General features: G+C 39.1%; 1 protein-coding gene across 1 annotated transcript; it reads left to right on the plus strand.

Annotated features, from left to right (window-relative positions):
- Positions 1-7,574: 7,574 nt before the first annotated feature.
- On the plus strand, positions 7,575-23,834 carry KRIT1 (KRIT1 ankyrin repeat containing; the record flags this gene model as incomplete). The annotated part of the gene is made up of 17 exons (XM_079538067.1): positions 7,575-7,608; positions 8,311-8,470; positions 8,891-9,050; positions 10,375-10,467; positions 11,324-11,453; positions 13,316-13,559; positions 13,857-13,972; positions 14,397-14,540; positions 15,734-15,890; positions 16,130-16,237; positions 17,293-17,449; positions 18,372-18,523; positions 19,150-19,316; positions 20,678-20,765; positions 22,439-22,645; positions 22,947-23,063; positions 23,766-23,834. The coding sequence occupies exons 2-17, from the start codon at positions 8,369-8,371 to the stop codon at positions 23,832-23,834; spliced, it is 2,211 nt and encodes a 736-aa protein (XP_079394193.1). The 5' UTR covers positions 7,575-7,608; positions 8,311-8,368.
- Positions 23,835-23,926: the final 92 nt, after the last annotated feature.

Consider the following 23,926-nt stretch of genomic DNA (forward strand, 5'->3'; position numbering starts at 1 on the left):
TCAGCATCTCTCCCCTACTGGGAAGCCCAAAGGCAGACAATGCTTCAGATGCAGTCACGTAAGTGCTAAGTAGACAGAAATGATCACTCGTCTCAGCCACTGGCTTCTCTCTTCCTAAGCAAAGGCATTCTGCTGACTCATGTTAACTTGGTGTCCTCCAGGAAAGCGGTGTCATGAGCAGCGAAGTTGCTTTCCAGGTTATTCTGTTTCAATTTGCAGACTCCACTCAACTTCCCGAGGCTTCAATCTGCCCCTTTTCAGCCAGCTAAGGTCTGTGAGAACAGCAGTGCTGCCTGTCAGCACACACAGCTCCGTGTCAGCCACTGAATGCAGTGGTGCGGCACCCACATCATTCAGCTTTGCATTTGTAGTCTCCCTGTTCTATTTCATCTACTGAATGCTATTATGCCCTGAAAAGGTAAAGAACTCTCAGGTAGTTAAACATTAACTAACGAACAGGTTGGGAAACAAGACATTACAAAGAACTTCCAGCATACAAGACACTAAATAAAGCTGCTTCTTTAGCCACAACTTGGGTTGCTGTTGCTTTATTTATTTTGTATTTCAGGTGCACAGTTTGTGCTTGGCAGTTCAATGAAATAGCTCCAATCAAAAATATCCTCTCTGACACATTCTTCTGAATATGGAGACCTATGTTCATACTGCAACTGTGTCAGTGATTTCAACAAGCCAGGGAGCAAGGCCTTGCACAAGCTTTCAGAGAACAAAGTAGCTGAGTTCATTCAGAAAGAGCACTTTATCTTAGAGCAGGATACAACATACAGTGCTGCACAGCCCTACGTTATTTGATAATTTCATAACATAACTACCTCTGGAGAATAAATGTGTCAAATCACTGCTGAAGAGCCATAAGTCCTCCTTCCATTAAATCTGCTATATAACTGCCATGAAAGTCCAAATTCTCATCATATAGTTAAAGATAGTGCTCCATCAATGTAAGATCCTGAAACTGCTAAGGCATAAAACCTGCATTATTAGCACAGCTGGAACTCTGGACTTCAGTTTAATAGCTGTATGTTTTTGCAGTTTCTCAAAAGTACCAATAAAACTCACCATTTTGAAAGAACAACAACACATTTTCTGGGCTCTATTCTGCCAACACATTTCTACATATCAATCTGCAGATGGAGAGTTGACTACGTATTTCCTTGTCTCCCAGCTGCTTTGAGAAATAACACACAGCAGAGCCACCTGGATTTAAAGATCCTAAAATCCACACACACAAGGAATGGAGAAAAAACATTCCAGAAGAAAGTTCTATTACAACACCATTCAGGTTGCTACTGCTTAAAATAAGTCCCAGCATACATACAGCCCAGCATTTCAGTAATTTAAGATCAGGATCAAAATCAGCCACACACAAACAGCATATGATGTTCTTCCAGCCACTTGATGCATCTCTTATATGGATGAGCAGGGCCTGTTTGGAAAGCAGAATTATGAACTAGAAAAAACTGATTATCTCCTATGCTAAATGCCAAGAAGAGCAATTGTCAGATAAAGCACCTGGGACAGAGAATCAGCTGCCAAGTTTGGTTTACATTTAACTGCCTTTGAAAACAAAACAGTCAAGAAACATGCCATTAGTATGCGCATAGTTAAGGTTCTATATGTTAACTTAATTTTCCCCAGAACAGCTTTGAAGCCTCCAAACTGTATTCTTCTCAAAGCATCTTTCATCTCAAAAAGATCACCAACTCCTACAGGACCATTTCATTTGTCAAGATTTTAAGATAATTATCAGAGAATTACACTTAATTTTCACACTTAACCCAACTGAGAAGTGGTAAAAGAATGATTATGGCTATCTCACACATTACCTCTAGGTGACATCAATTATCAAAGTCTACATCAAGTCAAAACCAAGTGACGTTCTGCTTTACACACCCTTCAATTCTCTATGAAAAAGAGAAGATGATATAAAGAAGCAGAGGAGAAACATCACAGCAACACAGAGAGGTGCTCTGAGAATGGCAGAAATGTTGTACGGAAGAGCAATAACAAAAAAAAAAAATTAACCGTTTTAAAGGCATTACATTAAGAAGAAAAAATACTGCCTACATAAGTATTACAGTACTTCTCGGTAATCCAGAATTTGAAAACAAACAATAGACTTGTTCTTTAATATGTATTTATTATCTTCCTATCTCTTACACTGGCTTCTGAAAAAAGACATGTAAGAACTTACTTCACATTTCAGAAAATCAGTTCAGAATTACAAACATTTCTTAATGTAGGAGGCATCCAAGCAGTGATTTACTGTGTTGCTTAAACAAGAAAGGAAGCCACAGCCAACTGCTCTGATAGCAAAACAACTCATTTCAGTTTTCAAAGCTTATTATCCAGTTACCAAAAGTTGAGACTGTTTAACCAACTTTCATCACACACTTTTGCAGATGGTCCAGAAATCAGTTGTGTTAGGTCTTCTCCTCTACAAAAAACTATACTTTGTTTCAGAATACTAAAATGAGAAAGAGTTATTATGCCATTGCACTTAACCACCAGCAGTGAATACAAATGTACTATTTCAGATCGTTCCAGCAAACTCAGGACTTACACAAAACACCACAGTGAGTCAGAACTGCCCAGACTGTACTTCTGATGCAGCCCTTATTATAAAGCAAAGACTAAGTGGTTTTCAGCAGCTCAAATATACTCCTCTGAAATGAATATACACCATTTGGCTACCATTTGAGTCTTTATTCCACAGAATTTTTGGTGACTGTACATCTTCCAGGAGTCCATTTGGTTCATTTACTTGTATGTTTTTAGAGTGTTATTTTCACAAAGTACATACCAAAATTGAAAATCTATTTTTTGCTCTTACTGAAGAGGGGAAAATCCCCAAGAAATTTAATATAGGGATTTTTTTCCCCCCCCCAGTAGAGAAGGTTGTATATAAGTACTGAATACTTAAACTTACTCTTGGAGAATTCCCACCAGTTTGGAACAAAATCCCTTGTCTTCTTCACCAGGAAAGGGCAGATCAGAAAAGCTCCTGAGGAAAGTGGCACAGCACTACTGTGCAGCTGCTCCGGAAAGCCATCCCAAGTCAGCACTTAGCCCTCACGTTGCACTGCAGCCACCCATTTACAACATGGTCCTGCATTTTTACTGCAACTGTCCTTCAACATTCACTAATGTGCTTTAAAATATAAATTACAAGTAAAAATGAAAGTCTCCCCTGAGCAACTTCAGCAAGATATGTTAAAGAAAATTCAAGGACAATATGAGTACTAAAAAATGTGCTTTAAGCCCAAAGAAGTGTTTGTCATAATAAAAATTTATGGCAATTCTCTTGTTTGCAAAAGTATATAAATAGTTTAAAATTTCAAATTCACATGCATGACACGTTTGCAAGTTCAGAAAATTACTTTCAATTACTAAAAACAAGAATACTGGCAGAGAGTGCGGAATAACAAAGGGCTCCCTCAGATCACCTCCAGACAGCAGCAGAAAACCTGGTGCCCGCTACATTGCACTTCTTTCTTCTCATAGTACAACTGAAGGTACATGAGAGTAAAAGCAAAGCAGCAGTATTGTTAACAGGGCGTGAATGGTAATCTGTAGGAACAACAGACTATTACCTATTTTTCTCCACCATGATTTCTGGACTAATTAACTGAAGATAATGAACTATCGCTATACTGATAGTTACAGCATTCCACTCAGACTACTTTTTGAGGCAAGACATAAATATACTCACAAATGCATATAAAAAGCAAATTAACACAGGCTGTGATGCAAAGCACACTATTTCATTGACACCAGCCAGTCAAACTAATATTCCTCTGAGGAAAATGGTAGATTGTTTTCACTAGTTCCATCTCAAATCTGGAAGATGCTTAGAGGTTCTGAAGAAGTAGTTTTTAAAATACTACATAGACTCCTTTGGCTTCAACTCTTAACGTGGTATGACCAAAGATCCCTTTTTACTATGTATGAACATCAATTCTGCAAAATGCAGCAGTGTGAGCAGACACAACTTGCCCGGCACGCGTATTTGGAAGCTCTGGCTTTCCAACTTTCTGCTTACTGTCATGAGTCACCTTATCAGAGGTAACAAAGTTCCAACAAGGACAACACCAGAGAGCAACTTCAAGAATTCAGATTTGAGGGGGAAGTTCATTAATCATTCAGGTAATGAAGATGGTACGATATCTAAGCAGCAAAGTAAAAACATGAAAAAATCCATCACAGAACAAAGAAAATAAATGGGGGAAAAAAATAAAAATCATTGCAAATGGCCACACCAAAAACTAACAAAGCTCTATTACTGAAACAAAAAGCCAATTCTGTGCTAATCAATCACAGCAGAGGTGTCCATCCTGACACAAAGCTCTAACAAGCAGATACATGTAAACTGGCACACAGCATACATGCCTAAGAAGCTCCAAGTTCCTCCAAAAAGCCTCAGCAGATACTGATGTGTGTACTTACCTCACCCTATCTAGATGTGTGTGGCACACCAAGGGAAAAACAGAAAAAGGGCTCTGTAAAACTTACATCTTGCTTTCCCCCATCCCCCTTTTGGCTACTGATGCTACATATGTATAGTGCCACTGCTGTTTTTTGTTGTTGTTGTTGTTTTTAAATTAATTTCCATTCATAATAGCACTTCAGTGCATATATAAAGAAAGGGCATTAGCAACATCAGTCGGCTTATTTATGCCAGTATGTTTCCAGTAGTACTTCTATTCAGGCATAATACATTACTAAAATATTTTATTCTTTTAAGACTAAACTAAGGTTTGTTACACGTGGAACTTGCTTGAGTTCAGAATTACTGAAAGTTTTGGAACTCTTCATGCCAATTATGCATTCCACAACCACAAAAAAAAATTAAAAAGACATCTGGCTGTAAATGCCACCACTTCTGCATACACGTCAAGGAAATAAGACAAATATTAGGAACTGAAAAACGATCTCACTTTCTGTAAAAACAGAGCCTCTTTCTTTCGGGTGAAGAAGAGTATTTCCTACTTTCCCCTGCATCCAAAAGTGAATGGACCATGCTTCACACTCAAAGATATGGAGAAGCACAGATAAAACCCCCAGATGTGCAAGACTCTTCCCTTTTAGTCTCTCCTCATCGCTAAGCTCTGCAGCCAAATAAGTTTCTACAAAGCAGCCTCTCTTTTTAGAAAGCGTATCTGAATTTCAGTACATCAGTATCAGTACACCTGATGCTTGCCTACAACCAAAGCGCCACGTTTCGGTAAGGAAGGAGAGGCCATGAGCAAAATACAGGTCGCAGGAGACCACCTCACTCTGCAGAGCACTTTCTGGGGAGTCGGTGCTGTGTCGGGACTTCACACGGTGTTTGCTCTCCGAAAAAAGGACAGCTGGTGCTGCGCTGAGTTTTCAGAAGCTACTGGATTTCTAGTGCGCACTCCGACACGCCTGAGAGCGCGATCCCGCTACCGACATACACGAGCTACGCTGACCCTATCAGGGCTCAATGCTTTTCTCCGGAAAAAGAAAAACGAGACCGTGAGACGGTGCGCATTCGCCTTCGTTCCGGAAAGGCCGCGTAACGACCGCAGCGCCGAGCGCGGCACGGAGCCATCCAGCCGGGACTCACCGCCCGCTGCTGCTCCCGACGCTCTTCCTTCCGTACGGAAAGCCCGGCGGGAGGCCCGACCGAAGCGGCCCAACTTTCCGGGGGAGCCCCGCAGCGCGGCCCCTCGCCCGCAGCTCTGCCGGGCGCCCGCGCCCCGGGGGGCTCCCGCCGCCCCTCCGCCAAGGCGCTTCCTCTCAGCCCCAGCCCAGAGCTGCCGGCGCCGCCTCTCGTTCTCACCGCGCCGAGGACGCCGCGGAGCGCCGGAGACCCCGGCCCCGCCCCGCCCGGGATGCGGAGCGCCGCCGCCCCGACGCGCGCGGTCTCGCAGCTGTGCCCGCGGCCGTCCCGTCCCCGCCCGCCCCGCGCTGCCCCCGGGCGGCGCCGGGACGGCGGCAGCACGGCGGGGTACTCACCACTGTTCACAGGGGCTCTCCCCGGCCCTTCCCAGCGCCTCGGCGCTCGGCACGCCGCGCCTCCATCCGCTCGGCGGACGCTCCTCTCTCTCTCTCTCTGTGTCTCTTTCCCCGCTCTGCCCCACGCTCGGCAGTCTCTGGAGCGCTCTCTCGGCTGGGCCGGGTGGCGGGGCTGACAGCCGGCGGCGCACCTCGCTACGCGCTGGCGGACCGCTGCGGCTGCGGCCGCCCCTTTGTTCGCGGCGGCGCTGACAGCCGCGGGCGGCGATGCCCGGCCCCGCGCGGCGCTTCCCCTCAGCACCCGCCCGCAAGGCGGCGGCGGCGCCTCACGGCCCCGGCCCGCTCCTCTCCTCCCTCTCTCCGACCGCGGTCAGCGATCGGCAGCGGCGGCAGAAGTTCAGGCCGCCGACCCGGAAACTCATCGGCGGCCGCGGCCCGCGGGCCTCCGACGGGAAGCGAATCGCCGAGCCGGGGGAGGGCGCGGGGCGGAGCCGGGGCGGAGCGGGCTATCCGGCGCGGGGCCTGTGGGCGCCGGCCGCGGCGGGACGATGAGGCGGCGGTCAGCGGCGTCGAGGAAGGCAAGGGAACGAAAAGGGGTCGGGACGGAGGGGGCGGGGCAGGTTCTGGCCGTAAGGCGGCCGGCGCGGGGCCTCTTCTGCGTCCCGCCCCGCTGAGGCCGGCGAGGTCCTCGCGGCGTCCGGACCTGGGGGTGGCTGAGGGAGGCTCCGGCACGTTTCGGCGCTGGTCTGGAGCCTGGAACAGATGGGCGTTAGAATCTGGGAGGTGGAGGCGGCGGTAGATACGAGCTGAAGCTACAGTGAGCGCATCACGCTGCTCCGTGTTGGAAAGGAAGTAGCGCTGGCTCAGCTGCTCGCGGTTCAGCCGCAGCCACCTGCGGGCGCGCGTCAGCCTCTTCCTTTGAGAGACGAAAGCGAAGCCCGGAGCCCGGGCCGGGTGCGAAGAAGGGCCTTCAGTTCCCGGGGAGCGGGTTGAAACGCGTTCCTCTGAGCTGCGCCTGCCTGCCTGCCTGCCTGCCTGCCGGCAGCGGTACCCCTTACCGCCTCACGGTCCGGTTGGGATCACTGGCGGCGCATTCTGAAAGTGGTCAATTTTATTGTCGCATCCTCGCAACCCCACCCTTTTCGTCCTCCCTTTTTGATTTCTGAAGTCACGTGGCAGCTCTCAGAGCCATTTGTTTCCTGGAGTCGCCGTCCTCCCTCTGAGCAGAGCGCAGAGCCTTTCAGAATTCACCCCGCGCTGCTTTGCCTGCCCCTGGTCCTGCCCTAAACCCTGAGAATCCTGGGGCACGTATCGTGCTTCTAAAGGATGGGTCTTTTTTCTTCTTTTACATTTCACAAGTTACTGCATTGCTTATTTGACGTTACTAGAGGATGCTATAATTCTAATTCATATTTAGATATTTTCATTCTGATATACTTTGTAAGTGCTGTCATTACGTCACCTAAGTAATGCAGTTGTGTTAGCTGGAGGTGCAAGCGTGCGTGTGCTTTTATTTAATTTTTTTTAAATATATTTTCAGGTAGTCTGGTCCCGACAAAAATACTGGAGTAAAAGCATGGAAATCTGAAGACCTCTGTTCCTCCTAAAAAGGTGAAGAATGTAAAACGGTACAATTACAAATCTTCGTGAATGGATTAATCTGCAAACAGCATGTGAATGAAAGGGAGTTACCAAATATTCTGTGAAATCAAGCTGGCAACTTATTCCTTCTAGAAGCTGTTTGAATTAATTGTGCCGAGTTTACAATTCTGCCGAAGTAAAGAAAAAATAAGTCCGTATTATAGCTTATTTTTATCTGTTCTGTTACTTGGGTTGTAGGCAAGACTACTTATTGGGAGGGGAAAAAAGGAAAATCAGGGTTTTTCTTGAACTGATAAAAATGCAGTACTTTCTAATAGCACCATTTCCGAGTGATATGCTTGTAACTTTAGAGTGGTTTTATTTTTCAGTTTCACATAGCTGAATTTCTTCAGCTTTTCGTCTGCCTTGTAAAATGGGAAGATATTTACAAACTGAAAAAAACAGCTTTACTGTAAAAGAAATTTAGACAAGAAGATTTTTCATATTAAATCTATATGATGTTCCCCATTCTTTTACTTATGTCTATGTTATTGCTTAATGAACAGGAGGCAGAACTACAAAAACCATTGGTGTTTTTCCAGTTAAAGTACAATTAATGAGAAACACAAAGAATCAGTACGCATAATTACTGTGTTCAGGATTTAGCATGTTGTTGGATTTATTTTTGTTTTTATTTTTAACTGAATCATCCTATTTATTCATTATTTCTAGGGATAAAATAACAACTTAAAAAAAAAAAAAAAAAAAAAAAAAAAAAAAAAAAGAAGAGATGGGAAATCCAGAAAACATCGGGAATGCATACGTTGCAGTGATTCGTCCAAAAAATACTGCAAGCCTGAATTCTCGGGAATATCGAGCTAAATCCTATGAAGTAACATTATTTAATATTTTTCTTCAATGACGTTTTAAAAATAATATGTAATAATAAGTGTATAATAATACAGCTTAAAAGAAAATCTGACAGTAGGATATGACATACCTGTCATATATCTGCTATGTGTTGCCCTATCATTAGAATATTTGAACACTTTACAGTTTGTAATTTTGATGTTTTATTTCATTTCAGGGCCTTTTGCTCTGTGGGCTGCTCAGTGCAAGGCTGCAGCCTTGTCTTTTTGTCTTTAGCCTTAGTGTTAAGGAGGTTGTTCTGACTTTGCCTTCCTGCTGCTCCAGATTCAGTACTTCCTGAGTTATATTACTGCTTTTATAGTGGTATGATAAATACACGCATAGGCACGGAGTTGTTCTGTGCTTGTCTAAGTTGTCCTTTTGTTTTATTATTGTTTGAAAGATTTTGTTGCTCGAGGTTCCCATTGAAGGTCAAAAAAAAAAGAGAAAGAAAGTTTTATTGGAAACTAAGCTGCAGGGCAGCACTGAGATAACCCAGAGCATCTTGGATTATGTCCTGGAAGCCACCAAACCAATTTCACCAGCCAATCAGGGTATTAAAGGTAAAAATATTTTAATCTGATTTGCTGTCGATAGCTCTGTAAAATAGTTTAAAACTTAAACGGGGTGTGGGGAGATTGTCAGAGAGCATGATGTTAGTTTAAAAGAGAAGGTCTGCTTTGAGTTCATAAAAAAACACCCAAGCCACACAGCTTTTAATTAGCCATAGTTTCTCTTTACCTTCCGTCTCTGTAAAATGCTTACTAAAAGATTCTCAAATGAATATTTTCCTGTCCATACTGCTTTTTCATCTCAAATTGAGAATTAAATTTCTGGCAAACCAGATTGAAGTAGCTTTTCTAACCTTAATTTCAGCTAAAATTCCAAATAGCGAATTGATTACTTACAAAGTTGTTCAATGCCAGCATTGTTAAAAGTATCTATGTGAATGTACATATGGCATAACTGCATTGGCTACATACATAACTTGATGAGTATGCTGGTTGTTTTTTTTTTCATTACTGTGATGTAGCTGGTCCAGCAAGTGACCTTGTATTTGTGCTGACAAAAATTGGTTTACTCAGCTTATTTCATTTCCAAACTGGTATAAACTGTACTGACTAAAGCACTTTTTTTCTTGTGTATCTCCTCTTTGTTTTGTAAGCAAGGTTACACTGGGAAGGTTGTCAGGCCAAACAAGACAGTACAGTGCTTGGAAAAGGAATAGGTGGTTGCATGGTAAAATGCTGCAGATGGTCGTAACTGGACCTAACAAAATTAGTGAGGCAGGAAACATAACTTAATAGCATTAATACATGCTTCCTAACAAAAGCAAAACTGTTTCATACCACAGTTTTGAACTGACTCACACAGGACGGAGGCATTAATATGCACCGTTTAGTGTAGCCCCTGCTAAAATATGCAGCTGTGGTCAGAAAAGCAAACAAAATGCTAGATTCTGTAAGGGTAGACGGGAGGACAGCATGGAAAATACTGTCCTACCACTACATGGATCATCCTAATATGAAATACAGCATGCAGCTGTGCTTTCCCATTTCAGAAGGAATCTTCTTTAACTTAAAGATTGGTGGTTTTGAGAGGTGAGAGCAACCTGAATAATCAGGAGCAGGGAAAAGTTGTGAAAAAAGGTGTACAGTGCTGTCATTTTTCAGGCTAATGACTATGTACGTATTGGTGTTCTTTATTTTGTGTATTTATTTAGATGTTCTTGGCTTGATTTAGATTTTAGCTAGTAATATGCCCTTTGTCTTCCTAGAAATTAGGAAGGATTGGTCTGATAGGCATCCAGTTAATTGTCTCTAGACTGTTTTTACGTATTTATTTATTTATGTTGGTTAATGTTTTTATTTTAATGTAATGTGCTAGGGAAGCGTGTAGTGCTAATGAAGACATTCCCTCTGGATGGAGAGAAAGCAGGCCAGGAGGCATCACTTTACATCGTTCCTACTGTTGTGAAAGGTAACACTAAGCATAATTTCTGATGCTGCATTCATTTTAACAAAAGTTCAGTTGAAGATTTCAGGATTTTTGTGAATGTGCTGTATGTCTTTTTTATTTAAACATCAAAAAGTTAGAGTTAGGTAGAAATCTGTATACTTTAAAACCTGAAAATGTTACTTAAAATCCTCAGAAAATGTATTGCATTTGTTTCCATAACCATAGCACACTTTTGATTTAAGCTGTTTGGTCACTGAATGCATACATTTTGAAATATAATCAACTCCTATAAAATTCACTGAACATAATTCTATTTCAGACATCCAGACTATTCAGTTCAGAGTTGTTTACTCAGAGAAGAATGCTTAGCAAATTCTGTAAACAGTTTTGTTTGAACAAGGAATGATGAATGATGGTTTTTAGAAGCAAAGTGTACTGCTTGTCAGGAAAGTATTTGAAAACAAGCCTGAAACAAATGCCTGTGTGCTTTTGCTGAAACTTCTTTTTGCTTTTGTGGTAAGACCCTAAGGATAAAAACTATCAAATAAATAAATACCATTGTAGAGTTACCAATAGCAATGACCTCTTCAGTTCTGAAGTGCTATTCTTTTTTTTTCTGGTAACAGCATGCATTTCATATTAATTCCTCAGATGAAGCTGATCACAGTGATGAAATAGTAACTGGACACTTAAAGGTTTTTAAGGTTACCCCATTGGGATATGAATAGCTATGTGAGGACTCTGTAATTTCTGTCAGTTGTGTGGGGAAAAAATTGAACTGCTGCCAGTAGGTTGGGAATATGTAACTACAAAAGACACAGGAGGGAAAATAACATTATTTTCTTCAATAAATCTTCAAAGTGTGTTTCCTTTTTAGATAATACAAAATACACATACAGTCCAGGATGCCCTGTGTTCTACTGTTTACAAGACATCATGAGAGTCTGCAGTGAATCCAGCACACATTTTGCAACGCTTACTGCAAGAATGTTAATTGCCTTGGATAAGTAAGAAATACCATGAATGCAAATACAGAGACATAGAAGATAAACAAGGAAATTTAAGGATATAGCAAATAATTTTTACATCATTTTTCTGATTAAGAAGAAAATGATACTATGTTACTTCATGATTATGAGAAGCATGACAACAAATTTCTAAATCTTCTAAAAAATGTTTTTGTGAACTGAGAAATAGTCTTCTTAATCAAGTGATTTACTGGAAATCCTTGATAATGTTAATGTTTTAATTAATGTTTTACGAAATCATATAATAATATCAAATCTTCTATAATTTCCACATATGTTATCAATAAGAGTATTTGCAAGAATGTAGAACTATCCTGTTAATTGTATACCACTTAGATTTCCCTTTACAAACCCTGAAGTGCAGCTCTCCGAGCTGTACAAGTTTATTTGCAACAGGGAATTGACTTTAAGAATGGCAATTAGTTGTGTAGCCAGATTTAGAGCAATTAGAAAATTTAACATATCAAAAGGGTTTGGGCCTTTTTACATAGCCTTTACATAGGAATACCAGGCATAATTATGTACTAATTTCTTTGCAGGAGTATCTGTTGAAGTGAATGAGACCTTTCCTTTCAGAAATAGGAAAGCACCATGTTCATGAGCACGTTTTTCTGCCACACATAAATCAAGTTAGGCAAAAATCTTGGCTAATGCAAAAATATTAAGTTACAGGCAACTGCCTAAAAAGGTTCTGCGTGTAGGCAATTTCTGTATTTTCATGTATACCATCATGCAAGATTTTCTATTTGTTTGCTACATAATGAATGCCTTCATATTCTGAGCTCTGCTTAGCATATGTCACCAGCCTTACAGATGTGAGTGAAACCTTGGAAGTATAATAGGAAAGAGTTTATATTGATTGTTCTCTAAGTAGGTAGCCAGAAACAATGCTTGTAAAAGATTTCATAGAGAAATTCCTTGAAAATACCCTCAGACAGACAAGAGGATGTTCAGAGCACGATGGCCACAGTTTTAATGTCCTTCACAGCAGGGCGATGAGTAAGTGAAGGGAGCACAGCTTGTGAAACATATGATAGATTCAGTCTGGGACTTAATCCAGGCCTAAGCATATGCTCTACACTGGGAACCACATTGTTAGATGTGATTCTGGAACAGGCAAGCTCCAAACAGTATATCAGTGGATTTTTCTTTCCAAAGTATGTGCTTCTTTATTCTACCTTTCCAAGATGAAGCACTAAGCAGAATTAATTGTATTCTAGCAAAGGATGTGTTTATTTCAAGTTTTGAGAGAGGCCTAAAACCCTCCTCTGTTGTCAGTAGTAGGCCACTTCAAACAGAGTAATCTTCAGTGCAGCTATGTAAAAGGACAGGTGGTAGCCTTTCTGAAAGAGAATTGGCTGTTTGCAAGCTCTTGAGGGACCTTCTGCTTTCTCTCAAAGTCAGAAGTCTTATTAAGTCTGTACAGATACTGAAACTTAAGGTCACATGTAAAAGGCTTCAAGTTGCAGAATTTGTGTCTTGAGAGTAGTAATACTGATAAACTGAAAGTAAATGAAGTGAAACAGCAACGTTTTGGTGTGGTCAAGTGTTTTGGTTATAACCATTGTTATTTCTGTCATATATTTTAATTTCCTTTTCTTTGAGACTTTGCATCTGCAGGAAATGCGTTTGAGCAAACACATTTGCTAAAAAAAAAAATCATTTATGAGGCTTAATTTAGTGTTGTAAAATTATTTATGCACATTATAATTATATTTTAATTTAAAAAGATAATTTGCTGTTACTAAACGCACAACTGTTAATCAAAGAAATGGACAGGCATGATCAGAATAGCCCTTTTCTATCAGGAAATGAGTTAACTTGCCAAATTTCTTCTGCAGGTGGTTGGATGAACGGCATACCCAGTCTCATTCCATCCCAGCTTTATTCAGACCATCTCCTCTTGAGAGAATTAAAACAAACGTAATAAACCCTGCTTATGCTATAGAACCTGGTCAAACAGAGAGCTCGTTACACATGGGTTATACTGCTCTGGAAATAAAGAGTAAAATGCTGGCATTAGAGAAAGCAGATATGTGTATTTATAATCCTCTGTTTGGATCTGACCTTCAATATACCAACAGGGTAAGAATTATGTTTTCATTTTGTATTTGTGGAACATACATGCTTTTCTGCTTCGTATTTTATTTGCTCATTTTTTTCTGAGCATGCTTTGTTTTAATATAATCAGATTTCTTTATTGCACGCTTACTGCCAAACAGATTTCCAAATCCTCACACTTCAACATTAATCTCTTTACTTATAAAATATTACAGTCATAACTTGGGCACCAAGATAATACTTGGGCTGGATGGGGATTGTTTGGCCAAATCTCAGTAAGATTTTTTTTTTTTCAGTTTTATTTAAATTATGTCTTCACAGGTTGACAAAGTGGTAATAAATCCCTACTTTGGCCTTGGAGCCCCAGACTATTCAAAAATTCAGATTCCTAAAAGAGAAAAGTGGCAACGCAGCATGAGCAGTGTCACAGAGGACAAGTATTACATTTCTTTTTCGTTAATATATACTTTAGTTTTGTTATATTACAGTAGTACTTAGCAGATTTGGTCAGCATGAGACTCTTTACTCTAGGGCTTTACTGTACAACTGCATATTTAAATAAAAGAAAATCTATTTGAAGTCTCTAAGTACACAAATTAAAGGACAGATCAAGAAAGATTTAAATTACAAATGTTAGAGTAGCATTTCTTAGCATAATGAATAAAGTTGTGGCTTGGGTACTGCATGACTGAAATGCTAGTTGTACAAATACTGACGCAATTTAGCTGTATGAGCTTCATCTTTATTATTCATATGGCTCTACAGTTAGTCCTGAGTTAGTCATTTAAAAAAACGGATGTTCTCAACTATCTAAATGTTTCTCAACTGTGTTTCCCTCCTGCTTTCCCTTTTAATTCATAGAGAACACCAGTGGGTAGATGATTTCCCTCTTCACCGCAGTGCTTGTGAAGGCGACTCTGATTTACTAAGCCACCTTCTGGATAAAAAGTTTTCTGTTAATCAGTTAGACAGTGATCACTGGGCACCAATCCATTATGCATGCTGGTGAGTCAACCCACTATAGTTTTTCCAATCAAATGCTTTCTTGCTGCTTTCTTGCTGTCATGACTTTTGTAGTATTTTATGTGATTCATCATACAGGGTCAAAAATGAGAAATAAAATTTAGATTTTCTTTGCTTTGTCTCTTAATATATATTATTGTATATATTACCTTCTGAAGAGAAATACTGCTTGAGGTTTTGAGATAATTGCTATCTGAGTGGTTTCAGAGAAGACCAAGTATGGTTACCGTATCATCACACACTTATTTATTGCCTCTTATATCTGTCCCTACATCTGTCCTGAAGTACCTGTTTTACTCGCTGTTGGAGACACTGGGTCTAGTTTACTGTAACAACTCTTGCAGCCTTTATTGGTTAAAGGCTGTGAGCAGTTCTGTAACGCAGGAATAGCTGAGCTGAGTGAGTGTTGATGAGAGTCATGCTTGAACACAATGCTGAACTCCGTGATCTCCAGAAACCAACTTGACTGATTCTATGATGCTGTGATGATTTAAATCTGTGATTCTTTCACAGCTTTTGTCAGACCTTGCAAAAATACTTCTGTTTCATCTTTAAGCAGAAGGCAGTCTTCTGTATTTATAGCAGTGTCTGATAACCTGAACATAAAAATCAAGCTTGGCTGTTTAAACAAAAAAAAAAAAAAACAAAAAAACAAAAAAAAAACAAAAAAAAAACCCAAAAACGAACAAACAAAAAAAACACAACAAAACAAACAAACAAAAAACACCAAAACAAACAAAAATGACTTATTTGATTTTTAGTGTTTCTCAGAAAGTTTACATACACGTTTAATGCTAGGTTTCCCAGTTAGCAGCATGAGTCTTAGGAACCATCTGCATAACATTCAGAAGCTTTATGCAGATTCTTACACAGACTTTGCAGGCAAGGCTGAGCCTGTTTTGCCATGACTGAATTGCTACAGCTACCCAAATAGTGTAAAGCAGAGTGGGGTCTATCTCTAATAAATCTAGTAAATGGTTGCTAGACAGTACCAAATACATGTAGAAGTTAAACAAACTTAGTAACATTCACTGTGTTTGGCATCTAAGTGTTCGCTGTCTTTGGAAAGCTAAAAGCTCTTGAGCAAGGCAGTGTCCTTTTTCTTATTTAGAAGTATCTGGAAGAGATTTTAGTTTACATTTGCTGTGTCTGCTACATTTTTAATCTGCCTGTAGGTATGGAAAAGTTGAAGCTACTCGGATGCTATTGGAGAAAGGAAAGTGCAATCCAAATCTTTTGAATGGCCAGCTTAGTTCTCCTCTACATTTTGCTGCTGGAGGTGGGCATGCTGAAATAGTACAAATTCTCCTGAATCATCCAGAAATTGACAGAGTAAGTTCTGTTTGTATACAGGAATGGCAATTTAACATGTTTCTAGCTTGTGCGTGTGGCACTTTGTGTCCATACTACAATGTGTAAACACAATGGTCTATTGAGTGACTGACAAAAAATGGTTAAATATTTTTCATTGCCTCTACTTTTTTCCATTATTTATCAGTTATCTCAAACGTGAAATGTTTGCCTAATTCCAGTCAAAACAATGCATTATCAGTGTTTCTGTTTGTTTGTAGCACATTACTGATCAACAGGGAAGATCTCCACTGAATGTCTGTGAAGAGAACAAACAAAATGAGTGGGAAGAAACTGCAAAACTGTTGAAGGATGCCATAAATAAACCTGTATGTGTTTATTTTTCTAAATATCTTGAAATAAATAGACTTTGGAAAAGCTAGGCTAGGCTCACTTAAGAGCTTTTAAAGGAAGTGTGCACTATACTTAAAAGGTCAGCGTGAAAGAGACAAACAGGCATTTTGTCTCTTTAAATGTTTCTGTCTATATTTATGGCCTTGTGTCAGTATTTGATTTATTTGTGGGAGTATCGCATCAGCTGCTGATCTTCTATCATCAGCTACTTTTGATTATATAATCATTATTTTTCTTTGTGCCTTATCAACTTATGGGTTAATAAGCAGGAACATTCAGCTCTTTAAATGTAGACTTCTACAAAATTGGCTTTTTATCATGTAGTCAGTGTAGGCTTTCTTAGCAGCCAATGGAATCCTTACTAGGTTGGAAACAAAATGACAGTGTGAGAGTAGAGAGATGTACACGAGGTATTTCGTTAATTTATATGATGTGTGCGCGTGTATGCCTTGAGCACCCAATTTAAGTAAATCTTTCAGAAGGCATTCTTTGGGCACATATGTAAGTCATTGTACACTGGGAATTCTGAAAGGAAAAATAATTTGTCAGTAATATTATGGAAGTGCTAAAAGATCTTATTGAGATTGCGTTTGTATTGTAGTGGGATCTGTATTAAGAGTGATGTTTTCCTCCTGAAAAATTAGCCTTGTTACGTTAGACTAATAGTTGGAATAATTTATAACATGCCAGTAATAGTGAGGTAGTTGTTTCACGATATGCTTAGGCAGTTGAGCCCAAAACCTCAGATAACTTAGTCCTGTTTGCCTTGGAGTTAAAACAGAAGTGAAGTTTGCAGTATACAAGTAGAACCTCTATTGTAGTTACTGTGGTAAAAAGCCCAGTAAAAGAACTTGTATAAATCACAAAATGTAGTTTTCATAAGCAGAAATACAAAGTTGTGCAGTGTTATTTTTCTCAATAGTGTAGATTTTATTGAATTATGGTTAAATGGCTTAAACTCTTCATAAATGCCAACAGAAAGAACTTTAACCAATCAATATTAATAACAATAAATTGAATTTTTATGTAGTATGAAAAGGCACGAATTTATCGTATGGATGGGTCGTACCGCTCTGTTGAGTTGAAACACGGGAACAATACTACTGTACAGCAAATAATGGAAGGGATGCGTTTGTCTCAAGAAACCCAGCAATACTTTACTATCTGGATCTGTTCTGAGAACCTCAGTAAGTTGCAAGGAATGGAATACAGTTATATTTGACAGTCTATTGCACTTTTTTAAAATTTGTATTTACATTTTGTTTTCCTTATGAAAATTGGAAATGCACTCTCTGATAGTAGTGAAAAGATGTTCCGCTTTAATAGCTCCTTGGAAGTTTTACATATAATGTAAAAGCCAGAGCAGTGAAAATAAGATAAATATGGAGTTCTGGTTCCTCACTGCTAGAAAATGGGCAAGCAGTAATCACAGAGACAGGCTGGATAAGCGAATGAGCACTACTGAAGAACAGACTGCAGTATATAGTAGTTGGAAGTTCTGTATTGATTTCGCATCTCTCATATAGACAGGTGAACTTGTAAATTTGAATTACTGTAGCCTGTTAAGAATCAAGACATTTTACAAATGAAAATGAATGTCTGCTCTGAATAGTTTATGGTTTATGTCTCAAAAAATAGAAGGTACGTTTCTAAGATAGGCCATATCTGTATTTTTCCATTAAAAATCTGACTTTTGGGCATGGCATTTCTCTCTCTCGTAAGAGTTGAGACAAGAATCTGTCACATTTTTGCTATTGTAATTTTATTTAATATGGCTGCTAGCTTTCTGGAGGTCCTTTACTTGTGGTTTTGTGGTCCATCTTGGTATTCCATTACATGTTTAAATACAAATTCACTCTTGAGAAGCTGAAAAGAACTAAAGTTCATCGTTAGTGCATTTATTAAATATATGCCAATAGTTTTGTCGGTAAATCCATATTTTGAAAAGGCAGTTTAGAAAGGATAGAAAAATGTATTTATTTATTTATTTATTTTTAAATGAATCCTCAGTTTCAGATATTCTTGTTCTGATGCAGCATCAAATCATCCATATATGTATATGCTGGGTTATTACTGTTTATTTATAAACGCAACACTGCTATTTCCTAGGCCTCCAATTGAAGCCCTTTCACAAGCCTTTGCAGCATATTCGAGACTGGCCTGAAATATTCACTGAACTGACAAACTTGGATCCTCAGAGGGAAACTTCACAGCTTTTCCTGAGAAGAGATGTGAGACTTCCACTAGAAATAGAAAAAAAGGTTGGCTCTTAGAAGTGATAGCATGAAATCGTGGTCAGAATCAGAACACCTTGAATACCACTGCTCAGTGCATTGAATGGCTGAATTTACATACTTATCTAAACCATGTCTCTCATCTCCTTGCCTTTTCTGTGAGAGTTTGTGGTCAGTTTCTCTCTATTCCTACTCTACACTTACTCAGATTCTAATTTCTCGCTTTATCAATTGTGACCCAGTCTCTGTGTTTGTCATACATGTACTAACAACCTACCTTATTTTCTTTCTTTTCCCTGTTCTGTGATACTTCCAATATTTAATTGGTTGATTTCAATGGGAATATTTAAATGTACTCAAAATGGATTTGTGGGTAAAAAAACACAGCAAAATTTCTGTAAACTTTTTTGATTGTGCATTGTACGTTAGTAACCTTTACCTTTTAAATGCATTAGATCACTGAAGTCTTGAATTAAGTCAATCACAATAATTGTTTCATTTTTTTTCTGTTACAGAGCATTACTAAAATGTACCCAAAGCAGGATTACACATTTTGTCTTGTACCTCTGAATCAGTGAGGAACTGTATTCATTTTTTTTCTAAGCTCATTTTCTTTTTGAAGAGAATTCATGCTATTTAAATCTTTTAAACAGATTGAGGATCCATTGGCTATTCTTATTCTTTTTGATGAAGCCAGATATAATTTATTGAAAGGTTTCTATACGTCGCCCGATGCTAAGCTGATCACCCTGGCAAGTCTCCTTCTACAGATAGTTTATGGAAATTATGAGAGCAAGAAACATAAACAGGGCTTTCTAAAGTAAGTATGTTTTTGTTTTTAAATGAAATATTTTTAGATAGTTCCACTTACCTGTGGGAATATCAAATTTTAGGTATGGCATTTTTTATTATTCTTCTCCTTTAATGAGTCTAGTTCAGAACAACCACATAGTACTGGTAGCATTAACAGAAGTTAGGCACAGTGTCTGAAAAACATGCTGATTTTAATTATTGCTGTCCGAGGCCAGGAACAGGTTCTGTATTCTGCAAATCTGTGCTGAGACACAGTAGTAGAAAAATGAGTAACAGTGCTCAAGCAAATGAAGAGTTTTGACAGGAGTGAAGTGGACTATGCTGAAGGAGCACCTTACAACGTCCAGTCAGACCAACTTTGAAGAATGATGTTCCTCTTTCAAAGAGGAACGTGTGTAATCCTACACTAAATTTGTCAGAAATACAGGACCGATAGTGCTCTGCCAGATGGTACTTTTCTCTCCCCTTTTTCTTCTCTTGACTGCAGAACTGGGATATGTTTTTATGCTTCCACATACTTTTCTGCAGCAGTATCAAAACACATCAGGATTTCGCTTTCTGCTATGTGAATCTTCACTCCAACCCCCATCATCTCCACCTCAGTTCATTCATGTAACAGCAGATGTGCTGTTCTGGGATGCTACTATAGTTCTTATGTGCTCTCATTCACAGCTTCAGCTGAGCTGTGCTGGCTTGCTTTTCTTGATTGCATACTCCACCATCTGTACGTCAGCTGCATTTTCTGCTGCAGTTACACTGCTTTTAAGTGTGAGCTGCATCTGAAAGGTCTGTCTGCACTGTTGTCCTTGTTAGTTTAAAGGAAGAAGTCTATATTAATTGTGCAAGCTAGTAGAGGCTCCCTTTAGTGTTCGTTGCCTCCATTTAAAAAGGCTCTTCATGCAAATAGCTTCACTTTCATGTTATGTGGTATCTTATTTTCATGTGGAGATGAATGGGCCTAGTCACTGGTGGTACTGAATAGAGCAGTGAACCTATGAGCCATCATCTTTTGATATTCTGGTTTAGGTGACTGTCCCTTTATAATTTTGGCTTCCATACTAGTCTTTAATCAACTAAGGGTCACATGTTCTGCTGCTAGCATTTCCTCTCCCTGCCACATCCATAATGCATGACACAAAAGTGGTTAACACAAAATCAACTGGATTACCATTAATTGGGAATTCCACTACATTTTAAGCCTTAGCTTCAATTTCAGGAAGGCTTCTCAGTTGCTGAGGGAACATTTGATGGGAGCTGGCTGTCTAGCTCTGTGTATGTGGTTTGAAGATAAAAACTGGCAGACACTACTCTTAGTTCTTTCTTTGTTTAATGAAGGAATTTTTTTTTCTGCTTTGTTTTTTTCTATAGTGAAGAAAATCTTAAATCTATAGTACCAATCACTAAACTAAAAAGTAAAGCTCCTCATTGGACAAACAGAATACTTCATGAATACAAGGTAGGACAAATAGAAAAATTATAGAAAATCCTGTCTTGAGCATATTTTTGACTGTTCGATTGTCAGCTAATGAACAAAAATGTTGGTGTGTATATAATCTGGAAGTGCGTATGTTATGAATTTTTTGATGGGTTCTTGTTGGAATGCTCTTATTTCTTGTACAGTTACAGCTGATATGCTTCTTAGAAATAAATATAATTTGTCATCTGTTCATTTATCTTCCATGTTAACTTTACGTTGATGGGTACCGCCTGTACAGGTATACATGTAGAAAATCTGCTCTGACTTATATTTTCACATCTGCTCATAATGACAGGTTGATAAAGCCTGTTTTGCTGATGTAGCTTGTATGGTAGGGATCTGTTACTGGTGCACAAAATGCCTTGACTACAGTAGTTAATTTAGGAAAATTTCTATGCATGGACTTAGGATGCTTCTGTAAGAGACTTAAAAGCTTTGATTTCCAAACTGAGTCAAACACACGTGACAAATTTGTGAACTTCATGAAAAATTGTAGAATAAATAAGGTGTGACAGATAGAGAATTGTTCCAGCTGATATGAATCACTTTAGATGTCTGACAGGAAACTGCAGAGGAGCACAGGGAACATTTTCAGCCTTGCCCCTCTTTCTTTGAGTCAAAGTTACTCAGTAATTAACTTTTTCCTGGTGTCAACACCTCTTCTGTCAGAAACCAGCACATCACTCTTGTTCTTCATAATACAGATGAAGAAAGGAAGATAATATTCTTCCTAAGACTGCGGTACAGCAGAGGACACAGCAGAGTATTCTTTACTCTTTCTTGTGTCAGAGAAAATATAAGAGCACAGCATTGTAGACTTCTGCTGTAGGCTGTTATTTTTAGGTACAGGGGAAAGGAAAAGGTGTTTCAGTCCTTGCTCCAAATATTTTAATACATTTTATATTTTAAGAATAGCTGTAGCATTCAGGTAAGTTGTAATGCAGGGTGTGCAACAAAGAGGTTGGTGCCATCTACCCCACCCACAATTGCACCCCCCCCCTAATTGCTAAAGGCTTGTGTTCTCTTTTATGCCTTCTAATCTCATGTGTGGCTTTGCTGAATTTTTGTCCCTTAGTTTCAGATTTGGAAAGTTATTTTTTCCTTCATTTGTTTTGGGTACTTTGCATCAGTCAGTTTTGAACTAAGAGCAGTCTAACAACCCTTTGTTGTAACAGTTCCATGCTACTGAGAAGGAGGAAATATCAGGATTGTTTCTCATTCTAAATGAGGGCTCTGTTCAGGAAAACAAATTTTGCACCTTATTTTGTTTAAAAAAAAAAAAAAAAAAAAAATCCATGTTTGCAGGAGCATACTGTGTTTCATGCTCATCTAAGCATGCTTTGGACCCCTCAAAGGAGGAGTGCTTAGGGTTTTTTATCATTATTGTTATTTTATTTTGATGTATGTAGTATCAGCTGGTTAACCCTGGCTAGTCTGAAATACTTCTAATAGAGGGGAAACTGGGAACCTGAAGTGGTTAGGTGTCTGTGTTTAAGATTTCTGAGGCTCGTACAGGGACCTACATTCTCAGTCTGTTTCAGCATCTGAAACTTTTATTTTCAGTGGGAATTCCACTGAACTATGTTATGTTCTTCAAATAAACGCAGGTATTTTGAAAGACTTATTGATTGCCTTTGTTCTTTTCTTTCTAGAATCTGAGCACCAGTGAAGGTGTAAGTAAAGAGATGCATCACCTTCAGCGCATGTTTTTGCAGAATTGCTGGGAAATTCCAACTTATGGAGCAGCTTTTTTCACAGGACAAATATTCACCAAAGCAAGTTCGAGTAGCCATAAAGTCATCAAGGTCTACGTAGGAGTAAATGTGAAAGGGCTGCATCTCCTGAACATGGAAACAAAGGTCAGCTTAAGTGAACTGCTGATGAAAACTTCTAAGTTTAATGCTGTTCTCTTAAATTCTCTGTGCTAGTAGGCGTTTCACATCTAAGTTGACCATGAAGATTTCCAAGATTCTGAAGTCTTCAAAAAGCACTTTAATGGAAAGCCTTGTATTTTTCAACTTGACTACTTTATAAGTTACAGCTTGAATATGGAACATACTTTTCCACTTAGGTAGAATTCTGTCTTAAGTGAAATAAGGGAAGTTCCATCTGTAAGTATGGACAGTGTTTTCTGAATGATGGTTTTCTATTTTATTGTAGGCTTTACTCCTCAGCTTAAAGTATGGCTGTTTTATGTGGCAGTTGGGAGATGGAGATACATGTTTTCAGATACACAGTCTGGAAAACAAAATGAGTTTTATTGTGCATACCAAACAGGTAAGCATTGACATTTTTCATTCAACATAGAATTTCATCCGTCATAGAATTTCTTGGACCAGATACATGTTCCTTCTCTTGTGGTTGACCCTTGTACTGTATAAAAGAAGTTCCACCCAAACTCTACCCCCAAAGTGATTTTCAGATGAGAACTTTTCTCAATATTTCAGAGTGTTTGCTTGTTCTTACAAGATGTGAAGCCTTTAGCATTCTAAATACGTAAGAATAAACTTGCATTAGGGAGAACATTTTTTTTGGTAGTGAAAACTGTTTGTTGCGTGTGCCCAATCCCATAGACCCTAAGGATAATTCCAAATACGACAAGAATCACAGAGTTAGAGCTGATAACATTTCTGTCAAAACTAGTGGAGTTTGGCATTGTCAAATATCGTCACAGACCGTGCGTCATGTTGAAAGGTGTTGTGACAAAACTGCAGCTTTGAGTATGTTGTATAGTTTGACAGTAGTTGCCTTTTGATTTTTACATCATAAGAATTTGGATAGAGAGGAAGAGGTGATTAAGTTTTGAAAAATATTTCCTGTTTTATAAGGAAAAAAAACCTAGTTTTTGGTTTCATTGTTATCTCTAAAATGACACAACTTCTAACTTCTGTTTATATACTTGCATTTACCATATACTTAAATTGATTGTGCAATTGTTGTGAAATGCTGATTAGAATTTAATTGTGTACCTTTCTGTAGGCAGGTCTCATCGTAAAACTTCTGATGAAATTAAATGGCCAATTAATGCCTAGTGAAAGAAATGAATGATGGACAAATGATGAAACAGCATCTTATGGCTAAGCAAAAAATTCTCACCCTAACAGAAGACTTCCATGTACATGAATTTTACACAAGAGAAA

Source organism: Tetrao urogallus (genome assembly GCF_951394365.1).
Source record: "Tetrao urogallus genome assembly, chromosome: 7".
Taxonomy (NCBI): domain Eukaryota; kingdom Metazoa; phylum Chordata; class Aves; order Galliformes; family Phasianidae; genus Tetrao; species Tetrao urogallus.